Source organism: Pan troglodytes, chromosome 21, assembly GCF_028858775.2.
Source record: "Pan troglodytes isolate AG18354 chromosome 21, NHGRI_mPanTro3-v2.0_pri, whole genome shotgun sequence".
Taxonomy (NCBI): domain Eukaryota; kingdom Metazoa; phylum Chordata; class Mammalia; order Primates; family Hominidae; genus Pan; species Pan troglodytes.
The window spans coordinates 48605699-48627394 of NC_072419.2; the positions used below are offsets into that span (position 1 = coordinate 48605699).

The window sequence follows — 21696 nt, forward strand, 5'->3', positions numbered from 1 at the left end:
TCCATATTGTTTTCTCCATCCTTCACCTCCCCAACTCACACAACTGCACACTGCTCTGCTTTCCTGGGTGGTGCTCATCTCTCCAGCCAGTCTACCGCTTCTCTCAATCACTACAGTCAATGTACCTAGTGGTTTCATATCATCTTACAGTGGAACTGCAGAAGCAGCTCAATACCCCTGGGTTGCAAGAAACATAACCCGAGCACACCAGATGCACCAGGCATGACACCATTGGTGGGACCTAGGTGCTTGGACTAAGGAATGGGGATAGTTTAAGAAGTGAACACCACATGGCATGATCCATGATTCAATAGCATCACCTCATGACATGATCCAGTCAGATCAAGCCTCCCATATCACGACATTGCAAATGTCCAATCAGATCACGCCGTTACCTTCTGCCTATAAAACCTGTCCCCGCCTCCAAAAGCCTGACTCCTGTCTCCTTGTTCAGCAGCCTTGCAATAAACTTTTCTCTCTACAAAAACACAGTACTTCAGAGTTTGGCTTTCTATTGTGCATGGGCAAACAGACCAAGTTCTGTTCAGTGACACTTTTTTTGCTAATTTCATGATTTTGTTTGTTTGTGTGTTTGCTTAATGTCCCACCTCCCTGCCTCACTCACAAACAATTTACCGGAGCCTCAAGAGGACAGAGGTGTGGCTATCTTGTTCCTTACTGTATCCCTATTGCTTAGCTCACTTCCCTAAACATACTAAGTGTTCAATAAATATTTGTTGCATGACCTAGTGGTCAACTACCTCTCATATAACATCCCACTGCCCAGAGTTCAAGGTGAATGAAGGTCAAGATAACTGAAATCCATTGTGATATTTCCACTTCTGTCCTTCCAGTTGTCCTGAAATTCGTGCTGGGTGGCATTGGTTAGTCACTTCCCCTTCTAGTCAAATGCTCAAGAAACAGTCTGGAAATAATTCCAGAAACTGAGTCTACACCCACCCTCAATGCTCCAGAGCCTTGAGAGGAAAAGCAGCCAGACATTTCCAGACACCAACCATTTCCCCTTTGAGCAGTGACATTTCTTTTATTTATTTATTTACTTATTTATTTATTTTTGGATAAAAATGTCACCAAAATATATCATGCACACCTTTCTCCTAGGAGGTGGTATAGTATAGTAAAATGAGTGTTGGCTTTAGGTCATTTGAACTAAGTTTAAATTTTGCCTGTACTATTTGCTGGCCTTATAGCCTGAGTCAACTGACTTAGCTTCTGTTTGTCTCAATTTCTATATTTGCAAAATGAGGAGACTATTATACAATGTTGCGAGAATACAGGTAGTGTTATATATAGAGACAAGCTGGTAGCAAGTGCTTGTTCCTTAAATGAAAGCTAGCAGGCTCCTGTAAGTTGCAGACCCATCTTTTCAGGGTAAACCAGGACCAAGTAATAAACACGAATGGCTATGAGGGATGACAGCATGTAGGCCTGCTTGATTTTTGAGTCCCTGTGTCTGTTTTGTAGAGTTGCGCTATTCCTTTGCACCCTGACAACTGTCATTTCTCATTGCTACTGGGAAACTTTCATCCCCTTATCCCTCCTCATAATTTGTTGAGTCTTACGATGTATGAGCTTGTTAAGTAGACGTGCAAAACCAAGAGTATAGAGATTCAGAGGGAAAGTGTAAAGACTTCTCTGTGTGGGAACTGGAAAAGTTTTCATGTGCATTTTGGTTTGGGCTTTTGAGAGGCCCCCTTCGCTGGGGGTGAAGGAGCTTGGACCCCGGTTGGAGTCAGGTAGGCCTGGATGTCAGGCCTGCCCTACTCTTGGTATTTCCGTGTTTTGTTCAGCCTCTATGAAATAGTTACTGGCCATACTTTACAGATAAGGAGAATGGACTCTCAGAGAGAGGGATGGATTAAGCATCTTGTCCGAGGTCACTCAGCTGTGTTACCACGGGATCTGATGCCAGGTTTGCTGCCACCAAACTCTTCTTCTTTCCATGGCCCCACCCAAAGCCAGAACACTGGGAAGCTGGACTAAATCCAAACACATTGAAAGGCTATGGATGACAGCTGGATTGGGTCCCTTAGCTGAAAGTTTTATAGGCTTAGTAACCTTGATCCACCATGGACCTTGGGTCAGATCGGGGCTGTGTTCTGGGTTAGCTGTTAACTTGCTGTGCAACCCTGAACAAGCCTCTTCCCTTCTCTGGGCTGTACTTTTGCTATCTGGGAAGCTTTCGGAGATTTTGAAACAGTGACCAATACTATGGTATAAAAGAAGAGAGAATTGTGAAAGGGAATAAGGCATCGGTGGCCAAAATGGAACATGATTTGACACCTGGGGGACCTGCCTTCAAACTCAGCTTTCCTACTTACTGTCTGTATGCCCTTGGGCATTTCTGTGCCTCAGTTTCTTCATGTGCATCTGAAAATGAGGATAATATCTCATAGTATATAGAGAAAATTAAATGGCAATGTTACATCAGAGTAACTGGAAGAAAAGCGGGGGATTCATAACTGAATTTGACTTAAGACCCAACAATCTGCTTTGACTTATCACAGGTAGGACTGTCCTAGAACTACCAGTGTGTAAAATATAAGACAAATGCTGTCTGGTCAGACACCCCATAAACATGACCAACACATGTTGCAATGACTGAAGATTCACCTGACTTAGGGGGAGCACTGTCCAAAGACTTCAGACTACATAGGAACTTCTAAATTGGTGGTGGTTGGTTCTGTCTATTTCAATGCCTATCATTTCTAGATGAAGCTGGATACAGGATGGACAATGGCTAGCTAGACCATCTCAAAAGCCCCCTTCTGGGCTGGTGTCCTAGCCTCCAGTGACACAAGGAGTGAGGCTGCATGCATCTCTCTAGTAGCTGCCCATGTCCTTCAAACAGGCCTGAGCCTCTCAAACACACTCCCATTCTCATCCCAGCACTCCCACCTTGATGTTTATGTTAAAGCAACAACCGCCCTGGTTGCTCCCTGTTATAGCATGCTGTCTCTCTCCTCCATGCCTGTGCTCACACTGGACACTCTTACAACGTTGGTGAAATCTTACGCATCATTTAAGATACAGCTCAGTGTCTCCACTGGGAATTCTCTCCTCTGAGCTCTTATAGTGACCTATGCATATCTCCACAATGACACACTGTACTGTAATTATGTTTCTGTCTCCCCAACTAGAGTTTGACTTTCTTTAGGACGTCACTTATCCATGGCTAGTTCACTGCTGTGTTTGCAAGCACTTAAGCATTGCCCGAGACAGGGTGGATTCTTAAAAAAAAAATGTTTGTTGAATGAATGAATGGTTTTTAGGCCTTGGGCCCCCCGCCTCATTCCTGGTACATAACATACTGAGTTTATGCTTGATGAACTGAACTGAGCAATTTGAAAGTTGTTCCACTCAATGCTCTGCTTCATTTTAAGGGACTGTAGTCCTCCTTCCTGGAGTTCTGGGCAATACCGGCAGTCAATATTGCTGCCCTTGTGCAAAGTGTATCTCGTTTAAAAGAGATGCCCACGCTCCTGATATCATGAACTAGCAGTGGTCAGTTTAACTATGGAGATGCGTCAGTGTATTCCTGATCTCCAACCATGTTTGGTAAAATCAGCAGTTTTACCTTGACAGCAAGTGCCTCTATGGGACTCCAGCACCCTATGGCCTTAAACTGGACCAGCCCCCAGGTCTTGTCAGATTTGTGATATCTGAGCAGGTTGTTTTCAGAATTCAGCAAACCTGTCTGTCTGGCTGTTACTGGCAGTGACACAAAGAAAAGTGACCTTTCCAGGAGACTGTGTTCCAGGCCACCGACCCCACTAACTAAATTTACCATAAACATGTTCCAGGAAGTTTCCTTCTAGACCATCTCAGGTACTGATTAGGATGTTTCTTGTTTTTTTTTTTTTTTTTTTTTTTTTTTTGAGACAGGGTCTCACTTTGTTGCCCAGGCTGGAGTGCAGTGGCATGATCACAGCTCACTGCAGTCTTGGTCTTCCAGGCCCAAGCAATCTTTCCATATCATCCTCTCGAGTAGCCGGTACTACAGGCACGTGCTACCACATCCAGCTAATTTAAAAAATTTTTTTCTTTGTATAGACGGGGTCTCCCTATGTCGCCCAGGTTTGCCTTGAACTCAGGGGCTCCCTTTGAACTGGGCTTGGGGCTGCTGACCTCCTTCCTCTGAGGAAACTTTGCTCCTGGCCAGTCTTGCCCATGGGCATTGCCAGTCACATGATTCAACTGGAGGCCCATGTGGCACAGAGAAGAAAAACTGCAGACTCCAAGTGAAGAACCATCCTCACCTGACAGGAGCTCCCCGGGACTGAGCGGGTTTCAGCATCACTGTGATGGTCGTGTCTGTCTCATTCAATGGGGTGTCTGTGTCGTACTCAGGCATGGATGGAGCTGGACAGGAAACAGAGAGTGCAGGTGAGTTCAGCACAGGTTCCCAACTGGCTCCCCACCGCCCCTTGCTGCCATCCTTAAAGACATAGCATGGATAGAGGAAGGACGTTTAGGAAAGGGGTTGGATAAGAAGCCTTCCAGGCCTTCAGTAAAGGAGGCCCCGATGCCCAACCTGCCCATAGTAGGTTTCTTCAAGGTGCAGTAGTGTGGGGAAGGGTAGCAATGATCTGCCGAGTAACCTGCATGAACCAAAACGTTCCACACCTAATAAACAGATATGTGCAGGGAATATAAGTACTAACAAAGAAGTGAAAGCAGAGTCAACCTTGCTAAACACATTTAAAATGCAAATTACATCAATTATGAACTACTTCCCCTCTACCTTTTTTTTTTTTTCTTCATGAGACCTCCCTTCCCTCATACTCAGCTGATAGGAATGCGACTATATCTATTCCTTTGGGAAGGTAATTTAGCCATTTGTAGTAACAGCTATTAAAACCCACATCCTTTTTAATTCAGTTTTTCCAAATTCTGAATTTATTCCTAAAGCTATAATCCAAACCAATGAACTAAACTTTATTTTGTAACATGTTTATTGAAGCGTTATTTTGTAAAAACATGGAAGCACCAAATATATCCAAGCACAGGGGAATATATAATTAAATTACGTCCATCCACTTGACAGGACATTATAACGAAAGCAATGTAGCAACATAGGAAACACTTATGGGATAAAGAGAAAACATTAAGCTACAAAAAAAACATGTTTTTCTGGAAAACCATGTGCAAAATATGTATGTATGCAGACCAGAATTGCATACATATTTAGGATAATGAAAGCTGTAAAAAAGGTTCTGAAATAATTCTGCATTGTTGCTGTCTAGTGGCAGAGGGGGCCCTACGGGTGACGGCAGTCTGTAATTTTGCACTACTGTGGCCCTATAATAGTAATTCATTCATTCATTCATTCATTCATCCATTCATTCATTCATCAGGCATTTCATGAGAACCTGCGCTAATGTCTTGTTCTGGCAAAAAGAATGTTCCTGAAAATGAATTTAATAACCAACTTGTGTGCAATATACATTATCTACACACACGCGTACTACTTAATGCAACCCTGTGGGCAAGTTATTTAGTGGCTTGCCACCTAATTAATCTAATTTTTACACTTTAGGAAGTTCATCACTTAGATTTTCTTCATAGGAGACAACAATGGTAACTCACTAGGGACTGGATCGTCCTAATTCCACCTATATCACAGGGTGACAATTCAAGAAAAATTTCCACTTCAAGGAAAATCAGGAAGTGGGGGTGAAACAACCTTTTTTCCTTTTTCCTTTCTAGCAGAGATACCTGAAATTTTGGTGGCGATCCGAGTGGTGACAGGGGGCCCAAAGCCCTTTGCTGTGCTGGCCTTGATGGTGAAGGAATAGGTGGTCCCTGGGTACAGACCCACAAAGAGGTGGTGGGTTTCATTCCGGAGCTTGAACACTTTCCCCCTCTGGCTCGAGAGGTCAGCACTTGGGTCCAGCGAGCCGACAGCCTTGTAGTTGATCTGTAGGACAAGCCAGCAAACAAACAAATAAATGCCTCACTCAGGAAGCTGGATGGAGCTCCTTTAGAGGAACCTTAGGGAGGCGGGGGAAGGGGCGGGCTTGTGAATTTGGCCAGCAGATTCTGCTAAGCTGCCTGTTGCTGTCCACTTTCCAGATGATCCCAGCCTCCAAATACCCCATTGCTCACCCACTGGAGCAATGCATGTTCTCATTGATTTGTAGGAGTTAAAACTTAAAATAATTGAACTTACAGAGATAGAGAGTAGAAGGATGGTTATCAGAGGCTGGGAAGGGCAGTAGGGGGTGGGGGGATGGTTAATGGGTAGAAAAAATTGAAATAATGAATAAGATCTTATATTTGCTAGCACAACAGGTGGTCTATGGTCAAAAATAATTTAACTGTACATTTTTAAATAACTAAAAGGGTATAACTGGATTGTTTCTAACAGAGAAGATAATTGCTTGAGGGGATGGACACCCCATCTATCAAGATGTGATTATTACGCATTGCATGCTTATGTCAAAATACCTCGTGTAACCCATAAATATATATACACCTACTATGTACCCACAAAAAATTTTAAAAAAAAGAAACAGAGGGCGACCCACAGATGTCATTTTGAATTTTCTGACAGTCTCATGAAAAGAAGTAAAAAAAAAAAGAAACTAATTTTAACAACACATCTTGTTGAACCCAGTGTATCCAAACTATTATCATTTCAATCTGTAGACAACATAAAAATTGAATGGAATTGTTTACATTCTACTATTCGTATGAAGTCTTACAAATATGTCTTTTACCCCTTCAGCGCTTCTGCATTTGGACTAGCCACTGCTTTTCATAAGTGCAGTAGCCCCGTGAGGCCAGTGGTCACCATGCTGGACACTGCAGTCATAGAACAGTGTCCAGGTAGAGCATTCTGATGAGAACTATTTATGAGGCTTGTTAAAAATGCAGATCCCGGGCCCCATATTCCAGACAGATAGCGATTGCTGACTGGTGCTTTCTCGTGCATTATCTTTTTTGTCTTCCTCAAATCCTTGGGGGCATCAGGATAGCTACTCTCATTTTCATAATGGAGAAACTGAGGTGCCAATGGAAGCAACTTGCATGCAATCACCATTTTTCAAATTGTATATGGAGATAGTTTGTCTATGGTATATGAAGACCATGCCCCATGTGACATATCATGTGAGTTCAGCAATAACCAAACTGGTCTACACCTGTGGAATGATTTGTGTCTACTGTTCCCTGATCACACACTTGAGTGTCACAGCAAGGTACCAGAAGAGTTTTGAAGCACTCACTCTCAACTTCTGCACTTGCCCAAGGGTGAAAATAACAATTGGTAGCCCAGCACTGGTCCCACGGATCACACGTTGAGTGTCACATCTTGAAATTACACAGTTGTAAAGTGGCAAACACAAGATTTTTTGTTTGTCTTACCTGGTTTGTTCCATTAAAAATATTTAATTAGGCTAGGTGTGGTGGCTCACACCTGAAATCCCAGCAATTTAGGAGGCCAAGGTGGGAGGATTGCTAGAACCAGGAGTTTGAGACCAGTCTGGGCAACACAGTAGGACTCTGTATCTACAAAGTATTAAAAAATTAGCTGGGTTGGTGGTACACATCTGTAGTCCCAGCTATTCAGGGGCTGAGGTGGGAAGATGGCTTGAGCCCAGGAGTTCAAGGCTATAGTGAGCCATGATTGTACCACTGCACTTTAGCCTGGGTGACAGAGAGAGACCCTGTCTCTAAAAAACTAAAAAAAAAAATTAATTATGGTATAATATACATACAGAAAAGCATACCTCTTGATGAATTTTTGAAAACTGGATACAGTCATATAATCAAAAACCAAACCATTACAGGCCCAAAACATTTTCCTCACACTCCCTTGCAATCCTACTTGCCTACCCCCATCAGGGATCACCTCTGTCTGACTTTTAACAGCATAGACGAGTTTTGCCAGTTTTTGCACTGTGTATCAGTGAAATCCTATGAAATGCGCTATTTTGTTTCTGGTTTCTTTCTCTCAACATTATCATTATGTCCATGGGATTCATCCAAGTTGTCATGGGTAGTAGCAAATAAGGCATTCTCAGGTACATTCAACAATCTCTTGCGGACACCGTACTAGGCAGGTCTGACTCCAAAGCCTGTACTCTATATTCTATACCACATTGCCTGGCCTGTTAACAGTGCATCAGTTGAAAAATGAATTCACTCATCCACTTATTTGGTCCTTCACAGTGTTTCCTGTGTATTTCTGTGTTCTAGGCCCTGCACTGTGTGCTGCTGGGGGGTGCCCAACTGAATTCAAGTCAGGCCTCATCCTCAAGTGACTTCCGTTCTTGAGAGAGGTAAGCCAGCTATATACACAGCTGACATCACTTATCTTCCATCAAGAATGGCCAAACCCAGGCAGAAAAGGAAGCACACCAACTTCCCTTCAAAAATAAGCAATTTGCTGTTACTGGCAATGGCACCAAGTGTTTTGGAGAGAAAAGTGATTTCTCTGTCCTATATTAAACAGTAGTGGTGCCGCATCCTTGAGGAGAGAGGTCAGACGGTGCCCAGAGCAGAGTGTGCGCAGGAGGGAGGAAAAATGCAGGGAGCTGAGGGCTTTGGGCTTTTTTTCAAGCAGCACCTGAGTGTGCATGTGCACCATGCAGGTGGCTGCTAGCTTCAGGCTGCTCTGGTGGACCTGTCTACAGCATTCCCTCTGGTCACCCCTACCCACCCCACTCCTTCTCAGAGGCAAGTGCTACAGGCATCTATCTGCCTCTCTGTTTGAGGACTTTCTCCATGGGTGCTTGCTGGGAATGGGGGTTAATTAACACCCCAGCCCTGATGGGAGTTGATGCATACATTCTCCAGGCTCCCCTTCCTTATACCCCTGCAAGCTGCCCCTCCTTGGTATCCCTGCAGCATCCCAATTTCCCTGAGAGGCTCAGCTCCACTTGCCTCGAGAGGCAGCTGGTTTGAAAACACAGTGATTATTGGCTACTTTCCTTTCTCTTCCCCACTCCATATCTCTTTACTGGTGTTTCTTAAACTTCTCGGCAAACTGCTCATATTCAAATCCCCATCTCGGGGTCTGCATCTGAGAATGACCAAACTGAGGAAAAATGCTCGTGGAGGTATCTCAGGAGAGAGTGCAACCGACACCCGAAGGACAATCCTGAGTCAGAAGAGGAAAGAGTATTCTAGCTTCTAGGCAGAGGGAACCGCGTAGGCAAAGATCTGGGGTGGGAAAAGGTTTGGACAGAGCAAAGCCCAGAGCCTCTGCAGAGCGGTGAGCAAATGGGGGCAAATGGAGTTTTCAGCATGCAGGTGGATTCTGGTTTCCACTGTGGCAGAAAAGGGGAGATGTACAGACAGTTCAGCCTGTAGCCACCAACCCCAGTGCACCAGTGGAGAGGACGTGTGCTTGCATTCTTTGAAAATTCTGTCCCCGTCCCCCTGCTTGGACTGGTGGCAACTACATTGATATACAGACACTGGGAGGTAAAACTCATGCCTTATTTACTAGCCAATTCCTTTCCTGCGCTCCAAATTCAATCCAAAAGCAACTCAATTTCCACCGAGCTGTCAATATAATATACCACGCTCTTCTGCTCTCCTAACCTTTCCTGGTATTACAGGATCCTCACTTACTTGTAATGAAACACTATGAATAAATCAATGTATGTTAATATAGCATGTCTTCAATTTTTTATGAAGGGCTTCACCAAATCTAATTCCCACTGCTTTGTCAGAAACAGTCTTTGAAAAATTTAACTTGCAAGTTTCACGAAGTTAGTGAGGGATCGGGCTGGGGAGGGAAAGAAGAAAGGTGAGAAAAATGGGATGGGAAGGAGCTGTGACTGTAAACGTATAATATAATATGAACCTTCATTTATAAGCGGGGAAAACGGAAGATTTGTAGAATAGCAAACATAAAATAAAGGGTTAGTAGGGGGAAGGGTGCACAGCTGCACATCAACCCTGGGCTCCTGGCATGGGTTCTGGCTGCAAAAAGTACTCAAGGATGTCCCCCTTCTCTTTTAGTTGCTGACAGTAGGATCCACAGCCAGAAACCAAAGCAGGTGCTTCATAACAAAAATCCCAGGCTGAGCAGAGTGGCTTGCACCTTTAATCCCAGCACTCTGGGAGGCTGAGGCAGGTGGATCACCTGAGGTCGGGAGTTCGAGACCAGCCTGACCAACACAGAGAAACCCCGTCTCTACTAAAATTACAAAAAATTATCCAGGTGTGGTGGTGCATGCCTGTAATCCCAGCTACTCGGGAGGCTGAGGCAGGAGAATCACTTGAACCTGGGAGGTGGAGGTAGCGGTGAGCAGAGATGGCACTACTGCACTCCAACCTGGGCAACAAGAGTGAAACTCCCTCTCAACAACAACAACGACAAAATCCAATCATGTCATAAGAGCAATGCTTTCCCATAGCTCTCAGGATGAAGAATGTGTCTTTGTCATGTGGTCTTACTCAGCTCAGTGCGTGAGCTGGCCTCGCTCGTCCTCCCCCCAGCACCCCAAGCCTTACTTCAGTACTAAAAAGAGCCATGGTCTTTTCTGCCACAGGAACTTGCACCAGCTCTTCTGTCAGCCTGGGCCCCATCTTCCTTCCCATGCCTCCTTGTTGCCTCATTCATGACTCCTCACCCTTAGCGAACCTCACTTACAGGGACTCTTTTTATGGGTATCTTCTCTGACTCCCAGGTTCTTATTTTACATTTCCAGAGTCACCTGTCTCTCTTTTGAGCCACTAACTTTCCATGTAACCATGTAATTATTTCATCAATAAGTCCCTTTTCTACCAGCCCAGGAGCTGAAAAAATATGACTTGCAAGTCAAATTCAATCTACCATCTGTTTTTGTAAGTAAAGTTTTATTGGAAAACAGCTACACCATTGATTTAAATATGGACTATGGCTACTCTCACACTACAAAAGCAGAGAGAAGTAGCAACAGATACCCTACAGCCCACGCTGCCTAAAATATTTATTTTCTGGCCTTTCATAGAAAAAGTTTGCAGACCTCTATACTAGACTTTAAGCTCCAAGGAGGCAAAGATCGTATCTGGTGTTTGTTCAACATTTCATCCTTTTGCATGTCTAAATGAATAATTAAATTAGCTCTGTGGCTTGAGGGATTGCTTAACCTCTCTGAGCCTCGAGTTCTTCAAGGGAAAAATTATAATTCTAATTTTAGTTTCCATTTTATGTTGCAGAGTGACCCCCATTTCTTTACTCCTGGAAGACAAGCCATTGTTTTGGAAGGAAGGCTCCAGAGTGTCCATGAGTGGCTTTGGCTTCTGTATCAAGGCGCAGTGGCTCATGTCTGAAATCCCAGCACTTTGGGAGGCTAAGGCAGGAGGATTATTTGAGCCTAGGAGTTTAAGAGCAGCCTGGGCAAAACAGCGAGACCCCATCTCTACACCAATTTGTTTTAAAAAACTAGCTGGGCATGGTGATGCACGCCTGTAGTCCTAGTTACTTGGGAGGCTGAGGCAGGAGGGTCACTTGAGCCCTGGAGGTCGAGGCTGCAGTGAGCCACAGTCGCAGCACAGCATTCTAGCCTGGGAAACAGAGTGAGACCATGTCTCAAAGCAAGCAAGCAAGCAAACAAACAAACAAAACAAAAAAGTTTGAAGGTCATAGAAAAGCAAAGAAAGACCAATAAATGGTCACAGGTTGAGGAACAAGGAGACATGACAACTAAATGCTATGTGAGAGCCTAGAAGAAAAAAGAAGACCTCTGTGGAAAACCTGGAGAAATCTGGAAAAAAAAAAAAAATCTGGCGTTTAATCAATAATAATGCACTGAAGTGAATTCTTAATTTTGATAAATATACCATGGCTATGCAAGATGTTAACATTAGGGAAAGTTGTATGAGGGGTATAAAACTCTCTATACTTTTTTTTTTTTACAGTTTCTCTGTAAACTTATTTCAAAATCAATTGTTTAAAAGACAACAAATGGCATGCTGAGATTTGGCTGCTGTGAGCATCTTTGTGGCTGCAGAACAGAACCTAAACAAATATCCATTGAGCTCTTGACTAGGTGCTTGGCCATGTACTAAGCTCTAGAGAATCCTCAGGAACCTACAGTTTGGTGAGGGAGATAGGTATGGCCCACAGGAATAAGCGGGCAAGGCACATTAAGAGCTCTGTTCTGAAGAAGGGAAGATGGCTCTTATGAGCATGTAACAGAGAAAACAGATTGAGTTTCTGGGGCCAGATGCCTTCCCCATAGAGTGTGAAGCTGTTAACCAGATGAGGAGCATGGGAGAAGGGTGGGAGGCATGACAGGAGATGGTGGAGAATGAAAGAAGAAAAGGCTCTTGGGCAGGACAACTGCTTGCCTAAGGGATGCTTTTGTGCAAAGTAGAAAAGGTGCCTGTCTCAACTCAGTCTCAGCCCCCTGTACTTCAGTGAGCTGATGCTGCCTTTGTGAGAAGAAAAAGATTCGCTTTTCTTAGTGCCCAGTCATATTCTTCCTGGCAGACACAGCACAGAGTTTAATGGATTTCATTTCCTTGGTAGTGTGTCTTTGTGCAGTGCACAAACTAAGCAACAGTAGGTGGCATTCCTGCTGAGCTCAGATTATGGAAGTCTTTAATGAACTACCCAAGTGTATATATTTTATTTCAAGGGTAATATAGAGCCATTAAAGGAGAGGGTAGGCTATCAAGAGAGATACAGGATCATACCACAGTGCTACTAAACGTGTGGTTTGCAGATAAACAGCATCAGCACCACCTGGGAGCTTGTTAGAGCTGCAGATTCATGAGTCTATCCCAGACCTCCTGATCAGAATGTCCGGGGCTGAGGCCCAGCACTCTGTTGTTTCATAAGCTCTCCAGGTAATTCTCATGCACACTGAATTTGGAGAAACACTTTCTCAGGCAAGGGGATGGAGGATTGAAATGACCAGAGGAACAACACCGGGGTCCCTTTGGAGGGTCTGGCTCTCATGCAGATGACAAATACAAAGAAGGCCTTGTTTCAACCAGAAGCAGAGGAGATGGAGAGGTGACAACAGTGACTCTGAGAGATTCTGAGTCCTCGCTGGAGAAGAATGAGGTCCCTAGAAATGTAAGAATGAGACGGAGCCAACACATGGCCCCAGACCTGAGCCTCCTAAGGCTGAAAACCACTGGGGAAGACCTGCAAGTATCCTTACTGGCCTCGTCCTTCCAATGCTGTTAACATTCATGAAGGCAAAGAGTGTGGGTCTCAGCCAGCGGGAGGGAAGACCACTGGCTGACAGTCTTGCAGAGCCAGGGCTGAAACTCAGACCCATCACTTACCAAGCTTTAAGCGACTGAAGCTCTATTTTGTACCCTCACCAGCCGAAGGGCCCTGGAGACAACAGAACAGAGCAGCAACGCCTCTGAACAGCATCTGCCAGGCTTCCCTGCTTTCCAAAGCCAAGCTTCAGGGTCAGAGGCTCAGCCTGCAGGCTTGGTTGGCTGTGCCGGGGCCTGCCCGGGCTGCACACCTTCCCCAGCACTGCCAGCACAGGGACCCATGCCCGTGGTTCCTGGCCGTATCAGTCCTGCTGCGGCCCTGCAGGGGCTTCCTCTAGCCTGGTGCGGACTTTCTTGGTTACCGAGGATCAAAGGGCTGTTGTAGGAGTGGGGAAGTTAACTTGTTTGCCCAACATGGCTTTTGCTGATTTCCAATCAATGCCCTGCTCTCTGACTTCAGCTGTTTTCCTATTGGCTGTGGGATCAAACATAGGGAGAAAACAAACTCGAAATCCAGCTGGCCCAGGGTCCTTAGTATTCACCATCCATCAACCAAAATGGAGGGTTAGTTAGTGGGTGATAATAACAGGAACAAACATTATGTGCCTACCATGCATATGGCTCTCTTCCCTGTGTCACCATCCTGCTCCTTAGCTACCAGACACACTTTAGGTGAGTGTATTCCTGTCAACAGGTGCTCCCTCCACCAACACCTCTGGCCCCTCCAATCCTTAGCACCGGGCTGCTTCCCAGACTCATTGCCTTCCCTCCCCTGCCTCACATGAGAGGGATATTCTGAGATTCACTCTTCCCAGCTGCCCTGAATTTCAAAGAATGCAGTCAGAGTCCCATAGCAGGGCCACCATCAACTCAGACAGCTCTAAGCTCTTTCTTCCTGAACTACCATAATGCAGCCTAATAATATGAAGCCTCAACCTCCTTTCAGCTTTTAATCTCATGCTGGGGTGACCTGGGTGCTATGATTTTGTTATTTTCACAGAAACCTTCTTGTTTAATGAGTCTGTCTAGCAATATTCCCAATGGCTTTTAGTCTGTATTGCAATACTTCTTGGGTTTCTGAACATGAGCTGCTTGCCTTCCAACTTCACATTCAGCTGATTTCTGTTCTGCTAAGTTTAACCTGGTTAAGTTGCTAAGTTGCATGACCAATTCCTCTCCAGTTGGCTTTGGGCATGGAGATGCAAGAAGTTAAATAATCCCATGATCCTGCTCATTGGAACCCTGCAGCCATACTAACAGCCTTTCTGGCAGACACCGCCTGGAACAAATCCTTCATTAAGGGCAAAGCCTGGATTCTATTTATTGATTGTAATAATTGCCAAGCACCCAGCTTGGCATAGAGAAGGAGTCAATAAGGTTTACCAAAGACATGAGGATTAAGAATGAAAATGTAGCAAATCCTCAATGTGGTACAACTGGGATTGAAAATGAGGTCACTCTGATCCTGAAGTCCAGTATTCTCCGCCCCACCCTGCCATCTTGGCCTTGGCTCCTCTGTGCACATCCTGTGTGAACAGTTTCTAGGGAGAGGGGCTGATTGAGGGGAGGCTGCAACTGTCAGAACACAAGGCTTTGTAGAGGGTCTGTCTGAGCCCACCCCACTCAGGAGGGACGTGCCAAGCAAGCCCAGAAGCTGGGTCCATGCCTGTCCGGCACGGAGTTGGTGCTCAGTAATTATGTATTTAATAATTAAGGAGGCCCAAGGTGGTGAAGGTCTTGTCTCTGGGCCTGAATTTCTAAACCTGTGTAAGTAGAAAGTCCTTTTGGTGCTTTTTAGAAAATAGCCCATATCCTTTGACACTGCTTTCATTAAAAGGTGGCATTTATATCCCCTGACTCCTCTTAAGTCTTAGGGGACTTGGGACTGCTTTCACCAATACAATGTAGGGGATGTGATATTTTGTGACTTCTAAGATTAGGTCATGAAGGCAATGTAGTTTCTGACTTGTCCACAGAGACTCTTATGTCTACAGTGTCTAAGCTGCTGTATAAGAAGTCTAACTCCCCTGGGGCCGCCATGTGTGAGCAAACGCAGGGTGCATGACAGTCCCTGTGTGCTCTAGATTGACAGCCCCAGCTGAGTCCAGTCATCTGGGCAACAGACAGCTAAGTGAGGAGGCTGCCGTGTGAGTCCAGTTCTCGGCTCTCTGGTCATCCCTGGTCATTTGAGTCTTCTCAGCTGGGACCCTAGACATTGTGGAGCTGAAACAAATCATCCCTGCCCTCTTGGATTCCTGACCCACAGAATATGTAAGCATAATAAAGTTGTTGTTTTATTCCACTAAATTTTGGAGTGATTTGTTACCAGCAGTAGTAACTAGAACACCATTTGTTCATTAGACAAGAGTTTCTTAAAGAGCATCGGCAATATTTTATTCTTTTGTATCCCCAAAAGGAAACAGTAAATGCTTAACAAATACATGCTACATTTTTAGCCAAATGATGAATGTCAACAATACCAGTAATGAGAAATATGGACATTCAGGCTGGGCATCATAGCCAGACTCCATCTCCACAAAAAATTTTTCTTAAAAAATAGCCAGGCATGGTGGTGCATGCCTGTAGTCCCAGCTACTCGGGAGGCTGAGGCCGGGAGGATTACGTGAGCCAGGGAGATCGAGGCTGCGGTTAGGCAAGACTGGTCCACTGCACTCCAGCTTCGGTGACAGAGTGAGACCCTGTCTCTAAAAAACAAAAGTAAAAAATAAAAATAAAAATAAATATGTACATCATATGCCTCTTGATACGATGCTCTGAGAAAGGGTTATGTGTGGTATTTTTTGCCAAAAATGCATAATCTCGATCTAATCGTGAGAAAACATCAGAAAGAAAAAAAAAAAACTAACTTAAAGGACAGTCTACAAAATAACTGACCAGTATTCTTCAGAAGTGTCAAGGTCATAAAATATTAAAAAAATAATAAAGACTGAAAGGCTGAGGAGATGTCCCAGACTGGAGGAGACTAAGGAAAAAATGACAAGTAAGTGAAACACGGATAGGATCCTGGACTGGAAAACGACATTAGTGGGAAGATAAGTGAAATTCAAATAAGGCCTGTAGATTATAGTATTCATTATAATGTAGCTTAAAGTATCTATCAATGTTAATTTCCTGGTTTCAATCACTATCCTGTGGTTATACAAGATGCTAACATAAGGGGAAGCCAGGTGATGGGTATATAGAAACTCCACACTAATCTTGCAACTTTTCTGTAAGTCTAAAATTATTTTAAAATTAAATATTGAGCCAGGCACGGTGGCTCACGCCTGTAATCCTAGCACTTTGGGAGGCCAAGGGGGACGGATCACCTGGGGTCAGGAGTTCGAGACCAGCCTGGTCAACATGGTGAAACCCCGTCTCCAATAAAAATACAAAAGTTAGCTGAGCATGGTGGCGGGTGCGGGTAATCCTAGCTACTCGAGGCTGAGGCAGGAGAATCACTTGAATGCAGGAGGCAGAGACTGCAGTGAGCTGAGATCACACCACTGCACTCCAGCCTGGGCGACAGAGCAAGACTCCATTTCAGAAAAAAAAAAAAAAAAAAAAAAAAAGAACTAAATATTAAAAAAAAAAAAAGAACAAAAAATGTGCACTAAGTCTCATTGATTGGCAAATCTGTAATCATGGACCCACAAGTTAGAAGCCAAAGGCACACCCCTCCACCCCTCACATTCTTGCAGCAATTTATTACAATTATACATATATATATATATATATATATATTTTTTTTTTTTTTTTGAGATGGAGTTTTCGCTCTTGTCGCCCAGGCTGGAGTGCAGTGGTGTGAACTTGGCTCACCGCAACCTCTGCCTCCCGGGTACAAGCAATTCTCCTGCCTCAGCCTCCCGAGTAAGTGGGATTACAGGCATGCACCTCCACGCCTGGCTAATTTTGTATTTTTAGGAGAGACGGGGTTTCTCCATGTTGGTCAGGCTGGTTTCAAACTCCTGACCTCAGGTGATCAGCCCGCCTCGGCCTCCCAAAGTGCTAGGATTACAGGCGTGAGTCACCGCGCCCGGCCTATTACAATAATATTAACAACACGAGTGGACATTTAATACCACTCACTAGTTGCCAGGTGCCTTGCCAAGCACTTTCCACACATTACTCGTTTAATCATCCCACAAGTTTATGAGGCTACTACCATTACTATTCCCACTTTGCGGATGAGAAAACTGAGACTTAAGGAGAGCAACTTCCCAGTGTTTTCACAGATAGGAAGAGGCAGAGGCAGGCTTGGAACCCCGGTAGTATGAATCTAGAATCCACCTGCTTAACCTTGGAGCTCTTTTGTCATCATGAAGAGTGGCCAGTCTTACTTCCAGGGCGTGGGAGACCAAAAACTTTCGCTGGAAATCTCTTAAAGGATCAGCTAGAGTGAAAAGACATGTTAGGAGTATTTGGACAGGCAGAGAGAGCTTTTGAGTGCATTGTTGGGGGCACAGAGGCCAAAATTAAGGTGAAATGGGGTGGAAGTAAATCTGGAGAGTTAGGGGAGATCAGGGGACTTGATGCTAGAATGCATTTCCAAGCACCCCAGAGGGGTTTTCTGACCACCTGGGAACTTCCTGCATCATTGTCAGAGGCCAAGTCAGGGATCAGGTTGAGAGGCCCTTCTAAGGAGAAATCCATCGATCACGTAATCACACATTCTGGGCCAGTGCGGGGCTGAAGGCTGAAGTTTCACTCTATTGCACTTTTCTTTCATTCAGCATTTTTCTCATGAAATTAAAATAGAATTGATTTTCTCCCCCGCTAAATTAGGCATTAGGAAAGGAACGAAAGGGAGGGCATGTTGGAGACTACACCATCAACTCAATCCAGCAGAGTAGCATTTGTAAGAAATTGTATTCGCCCCTACTTACTATGAGAAGGTTTTGTAAAGCCTATTTTTTTTTGTTATATCTCCTTCTTACTAGAAGAGATGAACATTTTTTTTTCTCCCTTCTTGGTTAAAACGATCATTTATACTAACCTTTTCTCCAACCCTCTGGCCTCAGGTTAGAAGCTTCCTTTTTCTAACTTTGCCTCTGTGGTATTTCCGCAGAAGCAGACACACAGCAGGTGACACTGCTATTTATGGAACTGTCATTTCTGATGAAATGGGTCATCTGGGGACTCTACACTCTCCTATTCTGCAGTGACCCCAGGCTCATAGCTGGGTCCAGAGTGGAACCTCACAGCTGGAAGGAAGTACTCCATTTACAGAGTGCTGAAAGGAGATTGGAGCAGGAGGAAACTGAGGCTCAGAGAGGTTAGGAAGCACACCTAAGGCCCCACAGTAACTGGTTCTACTCGAAGGAGGCAGCGATGGGATAACAAAGGAGTCAGAAACCTTGGGTACAAATCCTGATGCTTCCTCTTAGCAGATGGTCATTTATAGCTGCACTGCCCATTAGAAATAGGATGTGAGCCACATCTGTGATTTTATATTTTCTAGGAGCCACATGGGGAAAAAAGGCAAAAAGAAGCAGGTGGGAATTAATTTCAGTAATATACTTTCTTTAACCCAAGATATCCACAATGCTATTATTCCAACATGTATTCAACACAAAATTATTGAGGATATTTTACATTCTCTTTTCCCACTAAGTGTTCGAAACCTGTTGTGTATTTTATATTCTGAACATTTCTATTCCGGCTAGCCACATTTTGAGTGTTTAATAGCCACTTGTAGCTAGTAGCTAGACCAGGGTTTCTCAATCATTTTTTTCTTTACTATCACCTCCTAAGAAATGTATTTAGACTTTCTGTGTTGTACCCCTATGAATTTTAACTCTACAGATGTGGTGTATAGCTGTATATGGACGCTATGCATACCTGCGTGGCTGTATGTGGGCTTTATGCGTATTATGCGTATGTGTATGAAAAGGGATTTTCCCCCACCCTACCCCCACCACTACCACCAAGAACCAATTTTCATCTCTTGGGGTCAATGGCACCCCTATTAAGCATGCATGATCTAGAGCAGGGGTGTCCGGTCTTTTGGATTCCCTGGGCCACATTGGAAGAAGAATTGTCTTGGGCCACACATGAAATACACTCACACTGACGACAGCTGATGAGACAAAAAAAATTAAAATTATGAAAAAATCTCATAAAGTTTTAAGAAAGTTTATAAATTTGTGTTGGGCTGTATTCAAAGCCGTTTTGGGTCGCACGTAGCCTGTGGGCTCAGGGTTGGACAAGCTTCGTCTAGAGCAAGCAGTAACGGCCCTGAGCCTCAGGTCCTTATCTGTAAAATAAGGATGAGTGTGTGGACTAAATGAGGCAGTTCTTGTAGGAAAGCATCCAGTGGTGCTGAGTGTGGCACCAATGCTAATATTGGAGTTGCATTGCTGTTTCCAACACATTCCCTTCCACACTGAGTGCCAGGAGTCAGGTCCCCCTCCTCACCTGCAGCCAGTTGCCAGGAAGACGTGCTCTCTGCCCATGACTTCCCTCCTGCTCCAGGGGACTTCCCAAAGCCCTCACAGGGTAACCAGGGGCTCTGTCGTTCAGCCTGGCCACAACTCAGCCCAGGGCAGCAGGGCCTTGTGGACCACCTTCTTCAATGCCTTCTCTCTCTTAGTGGACACCTAATTAATGCTGAAGGTCCAGAGGCCACCCTTGAGGGTAGCCCAGGTCCCCTGACACCCAAACCAAGACTCTCTTCCCTCCCCTGAGTGCCCATTGGCAGATGGGTGGTGCCCAGGCTTGTTATCTGTGCAGAGACACGTGCTCCATTTTCCAACTCCTCCCAGACCCCTGCCCCAGTCTACCCCAGACTTGGGAGGTTGCTAACTGTGTGCTAAGTGGTTTTCTCCCTCAGCTTCTGAGAGATTCTGGCACTTGCTTCCCTTCCCATCTCGTGGCTTCCCACTGGCCAGTAGGGTCCCTTTCTGCACCTGTGGCTCCCAAGAAGCTCTACCTTGTCATTGACCACTCTGTCCTCTCTGTCCAGTTCTTCTGTCTCGTTCTTCTTCTGTCCCATCTGAGTGAGACATGCCCCTACAAGCAATGCCAGGGGCCATCAAGGAATCATCTGGAACACTTTGGAGACAAGGAACTCAGTCCCTCTTACTCACCTGTGATTCTGCCAGTGGGCAGTGCTGTAAGAACATGAGCACTGGTGTCATAGAAGGCTGCCTCTTCTCTCTGCCCCTCTTGTGATTCTAGTGGCTACACGGCACATGTGAGCGAAGCTGATTGCGAAGGCTATAAACTTGGCGTCCTAAGCTGGGGATTGCAGAGTAAAACCCACGAAGTGAGCAGCCTGATTGCCCAGCCTTCTGCAGTCATGCCTCATTAGGCACCCATTGGAGGGAAAAGTCAAACTAAAAACTAGAAAAGAAAGTGGCTTTGAGACATTGCCTTTTTTTTCCCTTAAAATGTACTTCTTGGATTGTGTTTCTTTATAGACGTAATCCTTCTCCCGTGTTTTATTTGGGAAGGGGTTCATAAAAGGAAGGAGTTGTTTTGAATTATATCAGTAAATATTCATGGAGAATAAAAGGAAATACTTTGGGATTATAAAAGACAGTGTGAACCTGATTAACAATGTGAACTTGATCTTGGGTGTGCTGGGCTGGTTTTAGGCTGTGATGCTTAGCACCTGGGTGACCTTCAATAATATTCGATTCCATTATCAAGAAGAAAGGTTTTTCATGAAGTTGAAATGTGTCCATGTGTATAAGAGGGCTTGAAAATTCCTAGCACTTGGGAGACTATCGAGTAGGTCAGTCAGACCTGAATCTACAACATCAGAGAGGGTGTTTGACGGTATTTTTGGGGAAACCACAGACTCATTCATGTGGAGTCAATAACTATCTCTTGGGCAGTATCAGTAGCTGTTATTTTAGGCACCTGAGATATGCCCAGGAACAAACCAGTGAAGACACTGCCTTCCTAGAGTTTACCTTCTAGTTACTAGGAAGGTGAGAGGAGGGGAGAAAAATATAATGAATGTAATAAATATGCCGTTTATTTGGTATGTTAGTAGATGATAAGTTCTCTAGAAAACAAAAGAAAAGGAAGGAGACAGCAGAGCAGGGTGGGGAGGATAGGTGTGCATGAGCAGGTGATGCAGGGGTGAGACTGATCAGCCTCACTGAGAAAGTGAGATTTCAGCAAGGACGTCATGGAGGTGAGGGAATTAGCTAAGTGGATACCCAAGAGAAGAGCTTTCCAGGAGAGGAGAGTGGGAGATGGGGTGAAAGGGGTGTGTGTGGGTCACACAGATCTCTGCGAGTCTTTGAAAGATTTAGGCATCTAGCCTGGGTGGCATGTGGGCTGCTACAAATTGTGAGAGCCAGGCTGAGACAGACTTCATGGTGAGAACTGGCTGCAGGACTAAACTCTTCATCCTGAAAGGTAACAGCTCCAACTCAGGCCATAGATGCAGGATGCAGGGACCCCTGATCTCCTGAGGCTCTTCTACCCAGGCTCTGGGTGCTGCAGACCTGAGAGGACAAGTTGGTGCAGGAGTCCCACCTC

The 21696-nt window shown here is 44.8% G+C and overlaps 1 protein-coding gene across 13 annotated transcripts in view; it reads right to left on the reverse strand.

Moving 5' to 3' along the window:
• PTPRT (protein tyrosine phosphatase receptor type T) overlaps window positions 1-21696 on the reverse strand; it is a 1128501-nt gene that overhangs the window by 279921 nt on the left and 826884 nt on the right. For all 13 annotated transcript variants that reach the window (XM_054674440.1, XM_003316939.5, XM_054674441.1 and 10 more), the window contains exons 10-11: window positions 5740-5941; window positions 4281-4383 (exon numbers count right to left, since the gene is read on the reverse strand). In XM_054674440.1, the coding sequence (XP_054530415.1) occupies window positions 4281-4383; window positions 5740-5941 (305 nt within the window). The remainder of the gene's footprint in view (window positions 1-4280; window positions 4384-5739; window positions 5942-21696) is intronic.